Raw genomic sequence first — 20,231 nt, 5'->3', positions numbered from 1 at the left:
ATTCCTCTATTACCCATTCCATCTGACCACCATCAGTCTGTTCTCTGTATTTATGAGTTTGTTTCTGTTGGTGGGATTGTAAATTGGTGCAGCTACAATGGAAAACAGTATGGAGGTTCCTCAAAAAATTCAAAATAGAAATACCTTATGACCCAGCAATTCCATTTCTGAATATCTGAAAAAAATCCAAAACAGTAATTCGAAAAGATATATCCATCCCTGTATTCATTACAGCATTATTTCCAATATCCAAGATATAGAAGCAACCTAAGTGCCCATCAATAGATGACTAGACAAAGTCAGTGTGGTACACACACACACACACACACACACACACACTCTGGAACCTTACTCAGCTGTAAAAAAGAATGAAATCTTGCCATTTGTGACAACATAGATGAACCTAGAGGGTATTATGCTAAGTGAAATAAGTCAGACAGAAGAAGTCAGATATATGATTTCACTTATATGTGAAAGCTAACAAAATAAATGAACAAACAAAACAGAAACAAACTCATAGTTCTTGTTTTTCAGTGTCTCAGGAGAGATTGGAGCTGCCTATTCCACCATTTTGCTGATGCCACTTCTCTTTTTTGGTTTAAGGATTTGGATATGAAAGTGACTTTTATGTTCAAGCCATATCATAATTTGAGCTGCTGAATAAAAATGACAATAGAATGAGTTTATATCAAAGTTGCCTAGAACTTAACTGTTTCCCCCCCCATAACAGGCCTTCTCGTTTTATGGATGTGTCATTGCGTAGCTTCTCCCTTTGTTGTGACCTGTTGAGCCACGTTTGCCGCACCGCAGTGACTTGCTGTAAGGATGCTTTAGAAAATCATCTTCATGTTATTGTTGGTACACTGATACCCCTTGTGGATAGTCAGATGGAAATTCAGGAGCAGGTAATTTCATAAACCATTTTCAAAATGATATTTGAATTATATGTATAAATTATTCTTGAAAGGAGCTGAATGTTTCATGTTTACTTGGTATAATTCGTAATTTTAGTGAAAATATATTTTTTTAAATGATTGGAAAAACATTCTCAATTAATTTATTTTTATAACCATTTAATTACCGAACACCTTGTAATTTTTATTTAATAGTTTCTGTCTCTTGTGCTAAAGTGAAACTAAGGACAGAAGTTTGCACCACTATGATGGTGTGTAAGGTATCCTGTATAATAAAGAGGTAATATGCAAATTGACCATCAGCCCAACACACAAGATGGCCACCCCCATGTGGACACAAGATGGCTGCCACAAAATTGCCAGCAGGGGAGGGCAGATGGGGGGACCAGGCCTGCAGGGGAGAGCAGTTAGGGGCAACCAGGCCAGCAGGGGAGGGAAGTTAATGGCATCCAGGCCTGCAGGGGAGGGAAGTTGGGAGCGACCAGGCCTGCAGGGGAGGGCTGATGGGGGCGACCAGGCTGGCAGGGGAGGGCAGTTAGTGGCAATTGGGCCAGCAGGGGAGGGCTGTTAAGGGCGACCAGGCTGGCAAGGGAGGGAGGTTAGGGGTGACCAGGCCAGCAGGGGAGGGTAGTTAGGGGTGACCGGGCCATCAGGGGAAGGCAGTTGGGGGTGACCAGGTCTGCAGGGGAGGACAGTTAGGGGCGACCAGGCCAGCAGAGGAGGGCAGTTAGGGGTGACCAGGTCGGCAGGGAAGGGCAGTTAGGGGCAATTGGGCCGGCAGGGGAGCAGTTGGGCGTCGATCAGGCTGACAGGGGAGTGGTTAGGGGGTGATCACGCAGGCAGGCAGGCGAGCAGTTGGGAGCCAGCAGTCCTGGATTGTGAGAGGGATGTCCGACTTCCCTTCCCTGCAGGCCTGGTCGCTCCCAACTGCCCTCCCCTGCAGGCCTGGATGCCATTAACTTCCCTCCCCTGCTGGCCTGGTTGCCCCTAACTGCTCTCCCCTGCAGGCCTGGTCCCCCCATCTGCCCTCCCCTGCTGGCCATTTTGTGGCAGCCATCTTGTGTCCACATGGGGGTGGCCATCTTGTGTGTTGGGCTGATCCCACTGCAGGCCTAAATGGGCAGTTGGACATCCCTTGAGGGGTCCCAGATTAGAGAGGGTGCAGGCTGGACTGAGGGACACCCCCCTGCCCCCCGGTGCACGAATTTAGTGCACTGGGCCTCTAGTCCTATATAATAAAAGGCTAATATGCAAATCAACCGAATGGCGGAATGACCGGTCACTATGACGTGCACTGACCACCAGGGGGCAAATGCTCAACACAGGAGCTGCCCCCTGGAGGTCAGTGCGCTCCCACAGGTCAGCGCCGCTCAGCCAGGAGCCAGGCTTACGACAGTTGGACATCCCCTGAGGGCTCCCAGACTGCGAGAGGGCACAGGCCAGGCGGAGGGACCCCCCACAGGTGCATGAGTTTCGTGCACCGGGCCTCTAGTTACTTATATAAAACTAGGGGCCCGGTGCATGAAGTTCATGCATGGGGGGGCTTGGTCCCTCAGCACAACCTGCACCCTCTCCAATCTGGGAGCCCTCAGGGGATGTCCTACTAATGGCTTAGGCCTGCTCTCCGTGGTTCTCTGTTTTCTATGGACCTGCCTGCTTGACGCCACCACAGGCCCTGGTGTCTGCTCTCTGTGGGGTCCTGCTTGCCCTTTGCTGCCACGGCTGGGGGCAAGCAGGGCCCTGCTGTCTGCTTGCTCACTGCAGGGGATGTTCCCGCCCCGCCCCCGGCCGCTTGCGCGCGCACCGGCTCAGAGCACCTGGGTCCCGGTGATGTTCCTGCCCTGCCCCCGGCCACTGTGGGCCTATGCGTGGGCCTACAGGCTCAGAGTGGCCTGGCTCCCGAAGACGCTTGTCCCCGGGACGCAGTCCGGAGTGGCCAGGGGTCATTCCGCATGGGCCTACAGGCTCAGAGCGGCCTGGCAAGAGGCCACCCCACCCCCGGCTGCTTGGCGCCTGCGTATGCAATTAACCCGCCATCTTTGTCGGTGGTGTTGCGAAGTGACGGTCAATTTGCATATTTCTCTTTTATTAGTGTAGACGTTTCTATGATATTGTCATTTTTATACCTCAGAGCCCATCCTGTAGAAATACTTGAATGGTTTGTTGAATTATTTGAAAGCATGGAAATAGCTGGGTTCCTTAGAAGTAATTAGAATATTTTATCTGAATTAGGTTAGCAAATGTTATTTCTTACAATGAGTTTGGTTATTTTACTTTAAAATATAATTAAGTCATTTGTCCCCTTTCATTTTTTCTTTTTAAATTATGTTTAGGTATTGGACTTGTTGAAATACTTAGTGATAGATAACAAGGACAATGAAAACCTCTATATGACCATTAAACTTTTAGATCCTTTTCCCGACCATGTTGTCTTTAAGGATTTGCGTATTACTCAACAGAAAATCAAATACAGTAGAGGACCCTTTTCACTCTTGGAGGTAATAATTATTCCACCATCTTACTATTTTATATTAGAAAGGATAGACAGTAGTACCTTTGAAAACCTATAATGCTTTAAATGTGAAAACCTGAATGTTTTTTAAAAATTATGATAAAAATATAGCATGAAAACCTCTAAAATAAAAAACTGAATCTTAATAGATACTCTTGCATTGCAATGAAAATATAAATATCAAAGTTTTTGGTAAACATTTAATTTAAATATTGAAGAGATATGATATAACATATGCTTGATTTTCATATGCATAAGCTCCATTTTATCTCAAAATTACTACCTAATTCTTTGAGAGACAATTCAGTGTTTGAATTCAAGATATTAACTTTTTAAAGAGTTTTTCAAATTTTAGTTCTGTCTTAATCTTTATAAACTTCTAAAGTAGGGGTCCTCAAACTTTTTAAACTGGGGGCCAGTTCACTGTCCCTCAGACCGTTGTAGGGCCGAACTATAGTTTAAAAAAAACTATGAACAAATTCCTATGCACACTGCACATATCTTATTTTGAAGTAAAAAAACAAAACGGCAAAAACACCCGCATGTGGCCCGCGGGCCGTAGTTTGAGGACGCCTGTTCTAAAGTATGTCCAGATACATTTTTCCTTATAAATCTTATTATAATTTAAAAATGATGCTCTGTATTTTGCTATATATCAATATGAAAATATAGGTAAATATATTAAGATCTAAAACTAGTTACAGTACTAAGTGAATAGAAATTTAAGCTTTCTTTTCCGATTGAGTGTGCTATAATCTTGCAATCTAACTATTATATCTTGAGGGAATCTATTAGAATTTAAATTAAAACATTGTAGGGTTTGAAATAGAGGAAATAATTTACTTCTAACTTTTTTGGTAGTAATAGTGAGATGAGTCAGTATGTATAAAAGGCACTTACTAATCTTTTTTTCAAGTTTTATTTCATAGACTTAACCAATACATGTCAAAAGCAATTCCATTTTTAACAAATTTTCTCTTTTAGGAAATTAACCACTTTCTCTCAGTAAGTGTTTATGATGCACTTCCATTGACAAGGCTTGAAGGATTGAAGGATCTTCGAAGACAGCTAGAACAACATAAAGATCAGATGATGGAACTCATGAGAGCCTCTCAGGGTACTAATTTTAATGACGTGGTTATTTGTACCTATTCCTTTTCCAAAGAATCTTTTATAAATTCTTACTGTTGGTTTAATTGCCGTGGAGTTAGATTCTCATCATTTAGTTCAGACTTTCACCATTTCTCATCTATATTATAAAAACCCAATGGCCCTAACGCCATAACAACCAAAGACCGGTCATCAGGAGGCTGCGTGCGTGGTGAGGTGCATGTGGGTGGGCGGGGCTTGCCTCTGGGTTACGCATCGCAGCGGGACTTGACTCTGGGTCTCGCAGCGCGGCGGGACTCGGAGTCTCGCAGCACCGGTGGGACTTGGGGGAGTCCCGGGGCGCAGAGGGGTCTGGGGTCCCAGGTCTTGTGCGATTTTGCGTGCTCCATCACTAGTCTAACTATAAAAGACTTCTTAATGGTCTTCTCACCTTGAACTACTCCTACTTTATCCATCCTCTACACCTCTGCCAGAATGATTTCTTTAACCCAAACATGATCATGTTATTTCATTGCTTAAAAAAGGTTAACTCGCCCTAGCTGGTTTGGCTCAGTGGATAGATTGTCAGCCTGTGGACTGAATGGTCCCAGGTTCATTTCCAGTTAAGGGCACATGCCTGGGTTGTGGGCTCGATCTCCAGTGGGGGGCGTGCAGGAGGCAGCCAATCAATGATTCCCTCATCATTGATGTTCCCATCTTTCACTCCCTCTCTCTTCCTCTCTGAAATCAAATTATATATATATATATATATATATATATATATATATATATATATATATATATATATTTTTTTTTTTAAAAGGTTAACTTCCTGCTGCCTAAAAGAGACATGAATTTTTTAGAGCCAGGCATACAATGTGTGTCTGCCTACTACACTTCCGTTTTTTTTTGTCTAAAACTTACTTAAATAAAAGAAATTTGTCTCATTTTAAACATCATTTAAGTATGTGTGTTACATGTTTATATATATATATATATACATATATATGTTTGTATATACACATGTATATATACTTATAGCTTTATTTTCCTTAAACATTTTAATATTAACTTAATTTGAGTTTGAGTTATTATACCATTGTACTTGGGGGAATCTTTTTCTACTTACGTTTTTTATTAATTTATCTTTATTGTTGAAAGTATTACAGATGTCCCCTTTTTTCCTCTCATTGATCCCCTCCTCCCCACTCCTGTCCCCTCCCCTACTATTGTCTTTGTCCATGGGTTATGCATATAGGTATATATGTTCTTTGGTTAATCTCTTTCCGCCCCCACTCCCTTCCCTCTGAGAATCCTTAATCTGTTGCATGCTTCCATGTCTCTGGTTTTATTTTGCTTGTCAGTTTATTTTGTTCATTAGATTCCATATATAAATGAGATCATGTGATATTTGTCTTTCTCTGACTGGCTTATTTCACTTAGTATAATACTCTCCAGGTCCCTTCGTGTTGTCTCGAAGGGTAAAAGGTTCTTCTTTTTTATAGCTGCATAGTATTCCATTGTGTGTATGCACCACAGCTTTTCTTTTTTTTAAGATATATTTTATTGATTTTTTACGGAGAGGGATAGTTAGAAACACTGATGAGAGAGAAACATCGATCAGCTGCCTCCTGCACACTCCCCACTGGGGATGTGCCCACAACTAAGGTACATGCCCTTGACTGGAATCAAACCTGGGACCCTTGAGTCCTCAGGCTGACGCTCTATCCACTGAGCCAAACTGGTTAGGGCACACCACAGCTTTTTTATCCACTCAACTATGGATGGGCACTTGGGTGTTTCCAGATCTTATTGTAAACTAGAGGCCTGGTGCACAAAATTTGTGCACGGGGGGAGGCGGTGTCCCTCAGCCTGGCCTGCAACGATGCCAGTGTCCCACACCCCAGCCGGCCTCTGGCCAGAGGCCCGCGTGCCCTCCCTCCACAGGCCGGTGCACGGGACGCTGGGGCTCATCACTGGGGTGACACTGCCAGCGTCCAGCGCCCCAGCCACTATGGGTGCCGCCATCTTTGTGACGGAATGATGGTTAATTTGCATATTATCCTTTTATTAGATAGGATAACACTTCTGTGAACATAGGGGTGCATATATTCTTTCTGATTGGTGTTTCAGGCTTTTTAGGATATATTCCTAGAAGTGGGCAGTTCCATATTTTAATTTTTTGAGGAAACTCCACAGTTTTCCATAGTCGCTACACCAGTCTGCATTCCTGCCATCAGTCCACTAGGGTTCTCTTTTCTCTACATCTTCGCCAGCACTTGTCATTTGATGATTTGTTGATGGTAGCCATTCTGACAGGTGTGAGGTGGCATGTCATTGTCATTTTAATTTGCATCTCCCTGATGATTAGTGACTGAGCATTTTTTCATATGTCTCTTGGCCATTTGTATCCCCTCTTTGGAGAAGTCAGGTAAAGAATTCAAGCTCTATTTATTATTTGATTTTCATCTTCGTGTGCTCATTAATTTCGTATTTATATTATATTCTTTTTATCCTAAGTACTTTTTAAAACTAATTTTGATAGCCACCTGAATTCTGAGATTCCAGTATATTTGTTTTTATATCTACATATATATAAGATATGAATACCTCTATCTTATTATCATTTATTTGGATATTTTATTGGTCTAACACAGTGGTCAGCAAACTCATTAGTCAACAGAGCCAAATATCAACAGTACAACGATTGAAATTTCTTTTGAGAGCCAAAAACCGACTTCTGCGCATGGGCCATGAAGTTTCAATCGCACTGTATGTGCGCGCCCGCACGTGGTATTTTGTGGAAGAGCCACACTCAAGGGGCCAAAGAGCCGCAGTTTGCCAACCACTGGTCTAACATGTCTTGTCCAATACAGCCACTAGCTCTTTGTAGCTACTTAAATTGGAATGAATTAAAACTTAATAAAAATTTAAAATTCAGTTTTTTCATCAAACTAGCACATGTCAAGTTCTCAGTAGTAACATGTAGCTAAGTGGCTATCGTTGGACAGTGCAGATTATATAATATTTCCCTCATTGTCCAACATTCAATTTGATAGTTCTGGCATAGACTGAATGCTAGAAGTTAAAACCCAAGCATATCTCCCAGGGTTTCTTCTAGCTCCTGATCATGTTGAATGATTTTTGTGTTTGTGATTTTGCTAAGGTATTAATTTTTCTGTACAACTTAAGAAATTTTTCTTTCTTTCTGCCAAATGTTGATCACTTTTACATAGGGAAATTCAAATACATTTACTTCATTTTATTTTTATTGTTATATTAAATTTATTGGGGTGACATTGGTTAACAAAGTTATATACATTTCAAATGTATAATTCTATGATATATTATCTGTATATTGCATTGTGTGCCCATCACCCAAAGTCAAATCTTGTTTCACCATATACTCGACCCTTTACCCTTCACTAATCTCCACCCCTCCCCCCTTTCCCTCTGGTAACTACTATACTGTTGTCTGTGTCTATGAGTTTTTGTTGATTCATTTGTTGTTTTCAGTTTTATATCTCACATATGAGTGAAACCATATGATTCTTGACTTTTTTCTAACTTTTTTCGCTTAGCATGATATTCTCAAGATCCATTCATGGCAGTATTTCATGTTTTCTTATGGCTGTGTAGTAACCCATTGTATATATGCACCACATCTTCTTTATCTAGTCATCTTTTAAGGGACGCTTTGGTTGTTTCCATGTCTTAGTCACTGTGAAAGTGCTGAACATAGGGGTGCATATATCTTTGCAAATAAATGTTTTCAAATTTTTCAGGTAGATACCCAAAAGAGGGTTGCAGGGTCATATGGTAACTCTATTCTTAATATTTTGAGGAACCTCTATATAACTGTTTGTTCCAGAGTGCCTCTACCAGTTTACATTCCTACCAGCAGTAAGTGATGGCTCCTTTTTCTCCACAGCCTCTCCAACACTTGTTATTACTTGTCTTGTTGATAATGGCCACTCTAACAGGTGTGAGGTGGTATTTCATTGTAGAAGTTGAGTATCTTTTCATATATCTATTGGCCATGGTATGTTTTCTTGAAAGAAGTGCCTGTTCAGGTCCTCGGCCCATTTTTAATTATATGTTTGTTTTTTGTTGTTGAGTGGTATGAGTTCTCTGTATTTTGGATATTAACCCCTTGTCAGAGTTGTTTTCAAATATCTTCTCCCATTCTGTTGGTTGCCTTTTTGTCTTATTGATGGTTTCTTTTGCTGTACAGAATCTTTTTAGTTTGATATAATCCCTTTTACTGTTGCTTTTACTTCTCTTGCCTTTTGGGTCAAATTCTCAAAATCCTCTCTAAGACCAAGGTCCATAACTTTAGTATATGGGGAGAAACAGTAGTTTAGTTTCATTCTTTTGCATGTGGCTTTCCAATTTTCCCAGCACCATTTATGGAAGAGCCTTTCTTTTCTCCATTGTATGTTTTTGGCTTCTTTGTCGAAAATTATTTGACCATATACATGTGGGTTTATTTTTGGGCTCTCAAATTCTATTTTATTGGTGTATGTGTCTGTTTTTCTGCCAATAACATGCTGCTTTGAATATTGTTGCTTTGTAGTATACAGTAATTGGCAGTCAGGGAATGTGATATTCCAGCTTTTTTTTCTCAGGATTGTGTTGGCTATTCAGGGTATTTTGTGGGTTCATACAAATCTGATGATTTTCTGTTCTATTTCTTTAGAAAAAAAGACATTGGGATTTTGATGGGAATTGCATTAAATCTATATATTGCTTTGAGTAATATGGCCATTTTAACTATGTTGGTTATTCCAGTCCATGAACATGGAATATCTTTCTATATTGTTGTAGCTTTTTCAATCTCTTTTTGGGCTTTGGGGGATGCTTTGTAATTTTTAGTATTTAGGTCCTCCACACCCTTCAAATATTTTATTCCTAGGTATTTTATTATTTTGCAATTGCAAAAGGAATCTTTTTCCTTTCTTTTTCTGAAATGTCATTATTAGCATGTAAGAATGCAATGAATTTTTGTACATTTATTTTGTATCTTGCAACTTTACTGTATTGGTTTATTATTTCTAATAGCTTTTTTGGTGGAGTCGTTACGATTTTCCATATAAAGAATCATGTCATCTGTAAAAAGTGACAAGTTTACTTTACATTCCCAATTTGGATGCTTTTTATTTCTTTCTCTTGCCTGATTTCTCTGGCTAGGACTTCCAGAACTGTGTTGAATATGAGTGATGAGAGTAGACATCCTTATCTTGTTCCTGATCTTAGAGGAAAAGCTTTTAGTTTTTCACCATTGAGTATGATATTAACTAAGGGTTTATCATAGGAGGTCTTTATTATGTTGAGGTACTTTCTCTCTATATCCATTTTATTGTTTTAATTGTAAATGGGTGTTGTGTCATGTCAGGTGCTTTTTCTGCATCTATTGATATGATCATATTATTTTTATCTTTTATTTTGTTAATTTGGTATATCACATTGATTTATTTGCATATGTTGAACCGTCCTTGTGCCTCTGAAATGAACCTCACTTCATCGTGATGTATTATGTTTTTAATGTATCATTGTATTTGATTTGCTAGGGTTTTGTTTAGGATTTTTGCATCTGTATTCATCAGAGATATTGGTCTGTATTTCTCTTTTTTGCGTAGGTTATCCTTGCAAGGTTTTGGTAGTAGGGTTATGTTGACCTCATAAAAGGAGTTAGGAAGCTTCTTTTTCAAATTTTTGGAAGAGTTTGAGAAGGATAGGGATCCAGTCTTCTTTGAATGTATCGTAGAATTCACTAGCGAAGCCATCTGGTCTTGGGCTTTTGACGTTTTGGGAGTTATTTATTTCTTTCTTTAATTTTTTGTTGTTGTTGATTTCAAAGAGAGGAAGGGAGAAAGAGAGATAGAAATATCAATGATGATGGAGAATCATTGATCGGCTGCCTCTGCACACCCCTTATTGGGGATTGAGCCCACAGCCCGGCATATGCCCTGATCAGGAATTGAACCTTGACGTCCTGGTTCGTAGGTCAAATCTCGACCACGCTTTTTGGGAGGTTTTTGGTGTTTGTTTCAATTTCCTCATTGTTGATTGGTCTGTTTAGATTTTCCAGTTCTTCATGATTCAGTCTAGGAAGGTTATTTATTCATTCTAGGAAGGTTCGAATTTATCATTTCTTCTAGGTTATTGAATTAGGTGTTATATCTATACTAATAAAAGCCTAGGTGGCCCTTGTGCCCTCATGTCATCACAATATGGCCACCCCATGTCGTCAAAAAATGGCCGGCAGGGGAGGGCAGTTGGGAACGATTGGGCCAGCAGGGAGGGAAGTTGGGGGCGACCAGGCCTGCAGGGGAGGGCAGTTGGGGAAAACCAGGCTGGCAGGGGAGGGCAGTTGGGGGGCGTCCAGGCCTTCAGGGGAGGGCAGTTAGGGGTGACCAGGCCAGCAGGAAAGGGCAGTTGGGAGCAACCAGGCCTGCAGGGGAGGGCAGTTGGGGGTGACCAGGACAACAGGGGAGCAGTTAGGCATCAATCAGGCCTGCAGGGGAGCGGATAGGGGCGATCAGGCTGGGAGGCAGAAGCAGGTAGGGGCCGATCAGGCAGGCAGGCAAGTGGTTAGGAGCTGGCAGTCCTGGATTGTGAGAGGATGTCTGACTGCAGTTTAAGTCGGCAGTCGGACATCCCCCAAGGGGTCCCAGATTGGAGAGGGTGCAGGCTGGGCTGAGGGACACCTTCCTCCCCCAGTGCATGAATTTCGTGCACCGGACCTCTAGTTCTTTCATAATGTTCTTGAATGATCCTTTGTATATCTGTGGTATCTGTAGGAACTTCTCTTTCTTTTCTAATTTTATTTACTTATCTTTTCTCTATTGAGTATAGCCACATATTTGCCAATTTTATTAATCTTTCAAAGAACCAGCTCTTTACATTAATTTTTTGTATAGTCCTTTAGCTCTCTATTTTATTTAATTCTGCTCTAATTTTTATTATTTCCTTTCTTCTGCTTACTTTGGGCTGCTTTTCTTCTTCTTCTAGTTCTTTAATATTCAATGTTAGGTTGTTTACTTGGGATTTTTCTTGTTTCTTGACATTGGACTGTAATGATATAAACCTCCCTCTTATTACCACATTTGCAGTATCCCAAAATTTGATATGTCATATTGTCATTCTCATTTGTCTTTCTATATCTTTTGATCTCACATTTTATTTCTTCTTTGACCCAGTCGGTTTTTCAGTAGCATGTTTTTTAACCTCCACATATTTGTATTTTTTTCCACTTCCTTTTTGCAGTTGATTTCTAATTTCAAAACATTGTGGTCAGAGAATAGTTTGGTTATCACAATATTTTTTGAAGTGCTCATGATTTAAAACCTTTTCAAAAAACTTGGTAAAAGTTTTCTAGTCAGGTATTTTAAATATATAAAATTTAATATCATAAAGAAAAGTTGTTTCCATTATAGTTTAATTTTTTTTCAAAACTGCTTCTAGGTAACCCACAAGATGGCATAATGGTGAAACTGGTTGTCAGCTTGTTACAGTTATCTAAGATGGCATTAAATCACACTGGTGAAAGAGAAGTTTTAGGTAAACTATTTATTTGGCTGAATGACTGTGAGTCTTTTGTTTGAGTGGTCATCTTTATAATTTTCAAAATCAGTAAAAGTTTATCACTTGGGATATTGGGGAAATGTAAGATGCTAGCTAAGGAATATTTCTATTTGGCTCAAATGTCCCTAAGCTGCCCTCCTTTCATATTTTCTTCTTTAGACATTCATTTACTTTTTACTTTATTCATAAAGTAAAAGATATTTATTTACACATTTATAACTGTGAATTTGAAAATGTTTTGTAAATATTTAGGAAAGTCAGATATACCTATTTGTAGTGATGTTGAAGATAAATTGATGTATATTATAAATGACTGGTACTTAATATCTTTTTTATATAAGTGAAATAAGAATGAGGATTTGGAGTGCTGGATTAAAGTCAAATATTAAAACCATATTCAAGGCCTTTACTATCACCATTTGGAGGAAACCTGATGTAAGATAAATACCCAATATCATGCCTAGAGTGTAGCTGTTTAGGTTTGGTGCTCACAGGAGGGAAAAGTCACATTATAACCAGCTTGAAGTTCTCATGACGGCATTGCTTCCAAGAAGAAAAGTGGGAGGAATAATAGCTGTTTCAAACATCTTACTATCTTTCAGTGGAGTCTTTTTTAACTTCTCATTGGGAGCCTAATATCTAGGGTACTTAACATTTTTTGATAAATGTTTAATTGAAATATATCTTACATCAGTAAATTGTACAGATCATAAGCATATAACTTAAAGAATTTTTACAAGCAGAACACACACCTGTGCATCTAGCACCCAGACTGAGAAACAGAACCTATCAGCATCCTAGAAGTTTTCTTTAACCAAGGAATTTACCGTTGTCCATAGTAGTACTGGCTCTGGGGATAAATCTCATTTACTGCAAGAACCATTAAGTGGCTTTCCTGTGTAGCATAAAATCTTTGTACCCATGACTAACATCATACTTAATGTAAGAGATTGATAGTTTTCTCCCTCAAATCAGGAACGAGACAAGGTTGCCCACTTTTACCACTGCTATAGCCAGAGCAATTGGACAAGAAAGAGATAAAAATTATTCAAGTTGGAAAGGAAGAAGTAAAATGATGTCTATTCACAGATGACATAATCATATTTGCATATGATCCCAGAGAATCTACAAGAAAGCTACTATAATAAAGCTGATAAATGAATTTAGCAAAGTTGTAGGATACAAGGGCAACACACAAAATTTAGTAGTGTTTATGTACACCAGCAGTGAACAATCTAAAAAGGAAATTCTATTTCATTTATCATTTCATTTGTAATCGTGTCTAAAAATTAAACACGTGCAGATAAACTTAGTCAAGGAGATGGAAGACTTGTACACATTCTCTTTGTTAGAAGTCAGTCACTAAGCACAGCTCAACACTCAAATTAGGCTTTACCTTTTGAAAGGAGGACTTTCAGAGAATTTGTGAACATATTTTAATAAGTTCCACCATGACTGGCAAGGAGCATGAGGGAGTCCTCTGGCATGCAGAAAACATTCTATCTTTATCTGGGTAGTGATAATACAGATGAGAAAAAATGAATTATGTGTGTGTGCATGCACGCATTTGTGTATGTGTGAGTTTTTACTGAACTGAGTGTTTAAGGTTAGTGAACTTTATGTACTTAATATCAAAAAATTTTTAAGTTTTAAAGTCTGCTGATACTCTAATGCAGTAGCTATGTTTAAACTTTCATCCTTGATATCTATATTCTGTTACTAGTCTATTTCTTGGATATGATTTTATGGGAGAAATTATTGCCCACATGGATGATATGCAAAGGAAGTGATATAATATTTTGTTGCTTCTTTAATTTATTCCAAATCTTTGAGAAACACTGAACTCTTGGAGGATGACAGAATAGCATTACATTTTGGAACTCAAGAAATTTTTGTTGTATGTATGATCTCTTAGCTATAACTCTACTGAAATGTAATTTCTGTGTGTAGAGGCTGTTGGGAGCTGCTTGGGAGAAGTGGGTCCTGTAAATTTTTCAACGATAGCTATACACCTTAGTAAAGATACACCTTATACTAAGGCCCTTGAGTTATTTGAAGATAAAGAACTTCAGTGGACCTTCGTAATGCTGACCTACCTGAATAACACACTGGTAGAAGATTGGTGAGTACTTAATGATACTTTATTTCTGATAGCATTTACTTAATCTGACATTCAAGGAGAATGATACTGTATCTTCACATAAATTAGCAGTTCCAATAACTTTAAAGTTTTCTCTTTTAAGTTGCCATACTTTTCTTTCAATCTCAAGTATTTTAATGAAAATTGTTGGATTTTTATTAATGCACGAAATTACTGAAGCTCTTTTAAGTACCAAGCATTTGATATGGTGAACTAGACAAGGTCCATGTGAAATTCTGGTGAGTGTAGACTAGATAAATAGATAATAAGAAAATTGCCAGGTGGTTCTACAGAGAACATTAAGATAGGGGAATGCAAAGTGGGATATTGGGATATTTGTCAAAATCAAAGGTATCACTCTTCTCAGCTAGACTATTTAGGGACTTTTAAAATAAGTTGTAGAGCCTGGCCAGCATGGCTTAATGGTTGGAGTGTTGACCCGAGCACTGAAGGGTCTCGGGTTTGATTCCCTGTCAAGGGCACGTATCTGGGTTGCAGCTTCCCCATCCTGGTTAACTCTCTCACCTCGATGTTTTTCTCTCCTCTCTCCCTCTCTTCCCTCCCTCCTCCCTTCAACTCTCTATAAAAATCAATGGAAAAAATATCCTCCAGTGAGGATTAACAAACAACAACAAAAATAGTAAGTTGTAGAGCAGAAATTTCATAACTCAAAAATTATTAAGCTAATCAAACAGGGTTTTCACCCATTTATTCTCTGCAAAACAAAATTGCAACGGATTTTTCAGCTTGCTGGTTATGAGATTACTTTTGCTTGCTTTCTTTGCCCCCCTTCCCATTTATATATTTGTTTATTTTTGGTATATTTGAGCACCTCATCACAATTTTTTGGGTGTGGATTCAAAGGATTTTAGCCCACAACTGGGGCATCTATCTAAGGTCAATAGGTATTTTGCATCTGTTTCCTTCCAAACCCTCCCCCTCCTTTTTTGGGGGAATAAATGATTGAAGAGATTTTCCACAGAAAAGTTGCAGGCATTAAGTGTTTGATTTGTTACACAGTAATTTGCAATTGGTTTTTTCAGAAAAGGTGTACACAGATATTGGTTTGACTTAAACTTGAGAGATCTAGGGAAGAGGTATAATTTGTTGTTCCTATCTTTCTTTCTTTTTTAAATATGTTTTTATTTTTAGAGAGAGAGGAAAGGGGGGGAGAGAGAGAGGAGGAGAGAGAGAGAGAGAGAGAGAGAGAGAGAGAGAGAGAGAGAGAGAAAGAGAGAGAAACATCAGTTGGTTGCCTCCAATATGCAACCCCACCAGGGATTAAACCTGAAACTGGGTATGTGCCCTGACTGGGAATCGAAAAAGTGCATGGGATGACACTCAACCAACTGAGCCACACCGGCCAGGGCCCTATCTTTTTGTAATAGGGAAAATATCATTACATATTTCCCTTTTTGTAATAGGGAAAATATCATTACAGTTCTACAGAGGGGATGTTGACCAAGGAATTCCCAGAACAGCAGGTCATGGAAGGCTTTGCTGAGGAAATGTCATTTGCTGATATGAATGATCAAGAATCAGCTCTTAAGATGTTTAGGGATAAAACATTCCAGATGGGGAATACCTAGGGTGGAAATAAGCTTGGTGTGTTTGAGGAACAGAAAGAAACCTGGTGTGGAAAAAGATGGCATGAAATAAATTTAGAAAGGTACAACTAATTTCGATAAGAAATTTAGATTTTATTTGAAATATGTAAAGCCATGGAGTTATACATAAGCAAAGTACTGTCATGATGCTGCTTACATTTTTACTCTGACTTTTTTATGGCAAATGGATTGTGATAGGGCAAAAGTGGAAGCAGAAAGCCCTATTTTGAAACTTTTAGTGGTCCAGAGGACAAATGATGGTGACTTGGATTAGGCTGGCAGTAATGGAGATGAGATGGGAAATGGAGGGAGCCAGGGTATGCTTTTAACATAGAGCCAGCAGGACTTGCTGTTTAATTAGCTATGGAGATGTAGGGAAATAGAGAGCAGTGAAGGTTTAATTCAAGTTTATCATTTATGCTTCTATGTCTTAAATTAGAAACCTAAAAGGAATTAGGCCTTTACAGTATTGGGCGCTATGACGTTTTTTTGTCAGCTGTTATATTTTCAGTGCTCTTGTATTGCAGTCCTCCTTTTCCTTTTTTTTTTTTTTTTTTTTTTTTTTGCAAAAGAGAAGGCCCTTCACTGTTTTACTAGAGGTTTTAGATGCGTTACCTAATGATTCTCAGCTAGCTTCTGGTCAGAATAAGTGTGTATTTACCGTTTGTTTAAAATTGTTCTAGACAATAATTTTATCATTTGGAGGGAAATAGCATTCTGCCTTATCCCAAATTATTTGTATTTCTTAGAGAAAATATTATCAAAATATTGTTTTCTCACGTGAATTACTATTGCCATTCTTATTGCTCATTTTTATTAGTTGGTGTTATTTTACTTATTTTTATGAATCCTTTTATATTTAGTAGTTATATTACAAACTTCATTGAAGAGAATGTAAGTTCACTGAAAGAATATTAAAAATCCTTTGGTAATTTTGGCTGTGATATAATATAATTTTATAGATGTAAAATTTACCAATAAATGTCAAATTGTCCTAATGATATAAATTTTAGATTTCAGTTTTTTCATTGGAGGTTGTTTAACATTTATCAAACTTAATAGTTGATATATGTTTTAGTCTTTTGAATTATATCTGTTTTTCAGTGTCAAAGTGCGATCAGCTACTGTTACCTGTTTGAAAAATATTTTAGCCACAAAGACTGGCCATAGTTTTTGGGAGATTTACAAGACGACCACTGATCCCATGCTGATCTACCTACACCCTTTCAGAACATCGAGGAAAAAGGTCTTTCAAATAATAAATGTTTACTGCATACCCACTATACTAGAATAGGTTTTTTTTGCTATGGATAGGAATATCAAATTGCTTAAATGGTATTATACTAACATTTAACCTCTTTTAGAAATAATTCCAACTTAACTTCCCAAATCCAAAGGATTTATATTTTTAACTAGAGGCCCGGTGCACAAAATTTGTGCACGGAGGGCGGTTGTCCCTCAGCCCAGCCTGTACCCTCTCCAATATGGGACCCCTGGAGGGATGTCCGACTGCCCGTTTAGGCCCGATCCTTGGGCGGAAAGCTTGGCTTCTTCTGTTACCTAGGAAACCTTGCTCTCTGTGGCTGTAGCCATCTTGGTTTGGGTTAATTTGCATACTCGCTCTGATTGGATGGTGGGCGTGGCTTGTGGGTGTGTCGGAGGTATGGTCAATTTGCATATTTGTCTATGATTAGATAGGATTATGTGGAAAAGCTTAGATATAGATGGGCTAGAGAGGTGATGATTGATTTTGGGGGGATTAGGAGGAGTTCTTAGTGATAGGCCTTTTTTCTTAGGAGTAAAAACCCTAACTTTGATTTCATAAAAGCCATTGATCCTGGGTGTGGTTATTAGGTGATGCAATCAACAACCAAGTATTTATTTATTTCTATAGCAAGTTTTAAATAATACAGATCCCTAGTGAAATATAAGGTGACCTATCAATGTCTTCCTTTTTCCATGTTGTTATCATAAGATTCCACCAAAAGTACTCTTCAAAGAATATTTAAAAACTCTTGCTTCTCCTTTAGTTTGAACATTCTCGTTTAATATTTGAAGTAGTGCCTTTTTGTTGTTGTTGTTATTGTTTTGTTTTTTAGTCTTCACCTGAGGATATGTTTTTACTGATTTTTAGAGAGAGAAACATTGATGTGAGAGAAACATCGATCAGTTGCCTCCTGTATGCACCCAGGCCTAAGTATGTGCCCTGACCTGGAATCAAACCCACAACCTTTTGGTGTGTGGGATGATGGTCCAATCAACTGAGCCAGCCAGCTAGGGCTGAAATACTGCTTTTAACCTTTTGCACTCAGATGTCGAGATTAAAATTACTCTTTGAATGTATCAATAATTTGAAATATTAAAAAATCCAAATAAATAAGTTTGTATGAAAAGAAACTCCAGTTTTTTATTCTACTGCCACGCTTTGTAAAATCTGGGGTATTTAAAAAACTAAATCCCGAGTAGAATAAAGGAATCGAGAAAAAAGCAAGCGAGTGCAAAGGGTTAAATGTATCATAAATATAATTTCAGTAGTAGTGAAATTAACAGTAATATAAACTGTTAATAAAACTAGCAATGTAACCTGTAAAACACTATAGTTAGAACATTTTATGTTCTTATTTTATTTTGAAATCAATTCTGTGTGGTAGATTTGGACCGGTTTCATATGTAATACAGATGAGGCGAGAGTTTGTGATTCCTATAATATGCTACTGTGAACTTACTACTGTCTAGACCAGTAATTCTTTAAAATATATTTTTGTATTTATTTCAGAGAAGAGAGAGGGAGAGAGAGATTGAAACATCAACGAAGAGAGAGAATCATTGATTGGCTGCCTCCTACACACCCCCTGCTGGAGATCAACCCTGCAGCCCAGGAATATGCCCTTGACTGGAATTGAACCCAGGACTCTATAGTCCACAGGTCGATGCTCTATACTGGGTCAGTGGTCGGCAAACTCATTAGTCAACAGAGCCAAATATCAACAGTACAACGATTGAAATTTCTTTTGAGAGCCAAATTTTTTAAACTTAAACTTCTTCCAACGCCACTTCTTCAAAATAGACTCGCCCAGGCCGTGGTATTTTGTGGAAGAGCCACACTCAAGGGGCATGTGGCTCGTGGGCCGCAGTTTGCCGACCACGGCACTGGGCCAACCCAGCTAGGGCTAGACCGGTAATTCCCTACCATACCAGTCTGACTCTCATATAAACATAAATGTATTTTAAATTTAAAACGTAACCCTGGCCTCCAGATTTAGTTTTAACTATATTTAGTTTTACTTGGAAACAGGTTTGTTTATATTTAGATAATTGTTTTCCAATGTATTTCTGATTACCTTATTTATATTTTCTGATCATTTTCTCTCTAGTTTTTAGAAGTACCTAGACTTGACAAAGAAAGCCCTTTAGAGGGTTTGGATGATACCAGCTTGTGGATTCCTCAAAATGAAAATCATGATGTTTGGATAAAGACACTGACTTGTGCGTTTTTGGATAGTGGAAGCATAAAAAGTGAAATTCTTCAGTTACTAAAGCCACTGTGTGAGGTAAAATGATTACTTGGTCTGATTTCATTCCTCTCTAACTTTGCTTTGTTTCATTTGCCTTTTTCTCTTAATAGCTCTCTTTGCTTGTCCCATTCCACTTAGCTCGTGTGTACACGTTTGTGGCCCATAATAAATGTCTCTAAAAAGAGGGCTATGGAACAGCACATCCTCCTCAGGCAGCATCACCCACACTCAGCTGCTGCGAGCCCATCAAACAGGATTGTCTTTATTTAGCCACAGCTTTATGCAGTAGGTTTCAGCCGCGAGGTATACATTCTTGAGGTATACATCATGAGTTCTAAGGGGTGCCTCAAGTTCTTTGTTACTAATGATAGTTAAGATCCTGAAGACTAAATATTTATATGAACCAGAGTCTGCTCTTTTTTTGTTTGTTTACTCCTAATAAGGTCATTGTCATTTACTTTTCACTGAGGTGCTTTCTCGAATGAGAAAAAGGGAGTGGGTAGCAGTTAGCACTACTTTTTTATTTTTGAAGGTACTCTACAATTTATTTCAATAGAGAGTGCAGGTACGAACCAAATCAAACAAACGTTTGTTATATGCTTTTATCAAAACAGCACTATGATGGTGCTCTAGGACTTTTAACAACTATCTAATTTATAGTTCTGCCAACCAAGATGCAACAGAAATGTGAAAATAAACTCTGACTAGGTCAAACATCCACCAATCACAAATAACTGGTAGAGAAGTGAATATTTTGGTGAAAGCAGTTTAAAAAGCAGTCCTTGTTTCCTACAGTTAATAAATCATCACACCGTCTGCAGTACTGCACTGCCCTCGTACCAGGTCGGCAGAGTGAGATCCGGTGCA

At 38.7% G+C, this 20,231-nt stretch overlaps 1 protein-coding gene across 2 annotated transcripts in view; it reads left to right on the top strand.

Annotated features, from left to right (window-relative positions):
* ATM (ATM serine/threonine kinase) overlaps positions 1 to 20,231 on the top strand; it is a 145,104-nt gene that overhangs the window by 75,198 nt on the left and 49,675 nt on the right. For both annotated transcript variants that reach the window (XR_013814363.1, XM_079787341.1), the window contains exons 31-37: positions 731 to 905; positions 3,248 to 3,412; positions 4,411 to 4,543; positions 11,983 to 12,078; positions 14,053 to 14,224; positions 16,954 to 17,095; positions 19,224 to 19,400. Coding sequence is in view for 1 of the 2 variants with exons in the window: in XM_079787341.1 (XP_079643467.1) it covers positions 731 to 905; positions 3,248 to 3,412; positions 4,411 to 4,543; positions 11,983 to 12,078; positions 14,053 to 14,224; positions 16,954 to 17,095; positions 19,224 to 19,400 (1,060 nt within the window). In the remaining variant the exon portion in view is untranslated. The remainder of the gene's footprint in view (positions 1 to 730; positions 906 to 3,247; positions 3,413 to 4,410; positions 4,544 to 11,982; positions 12,079 to 14,052; positions 14,225 to 16,953; positions 17,096 to 19,223; positions 19,401 to 20,231) is intronic.

This window comes from Cnephaeus nilssonii, assembly GCF_951640355.1.
Source record: "Cnephaeus nilssonii genome assembly, chromosome: 13".
In the NCBI taxonomy this organism is placed as follows: domain Eukaryota; kingdom Metazoa; phylum Chordata; class Mammalia; order Chiroptera; family Vespertilionidae; genus Cnephaeus; species Cnephaeus nilssonii.
The sequence above is the reverse complement of the archived record's forward strand: the minus strand, read 5'-3'. Positions and strand labels throughout refer to the sequence as shown.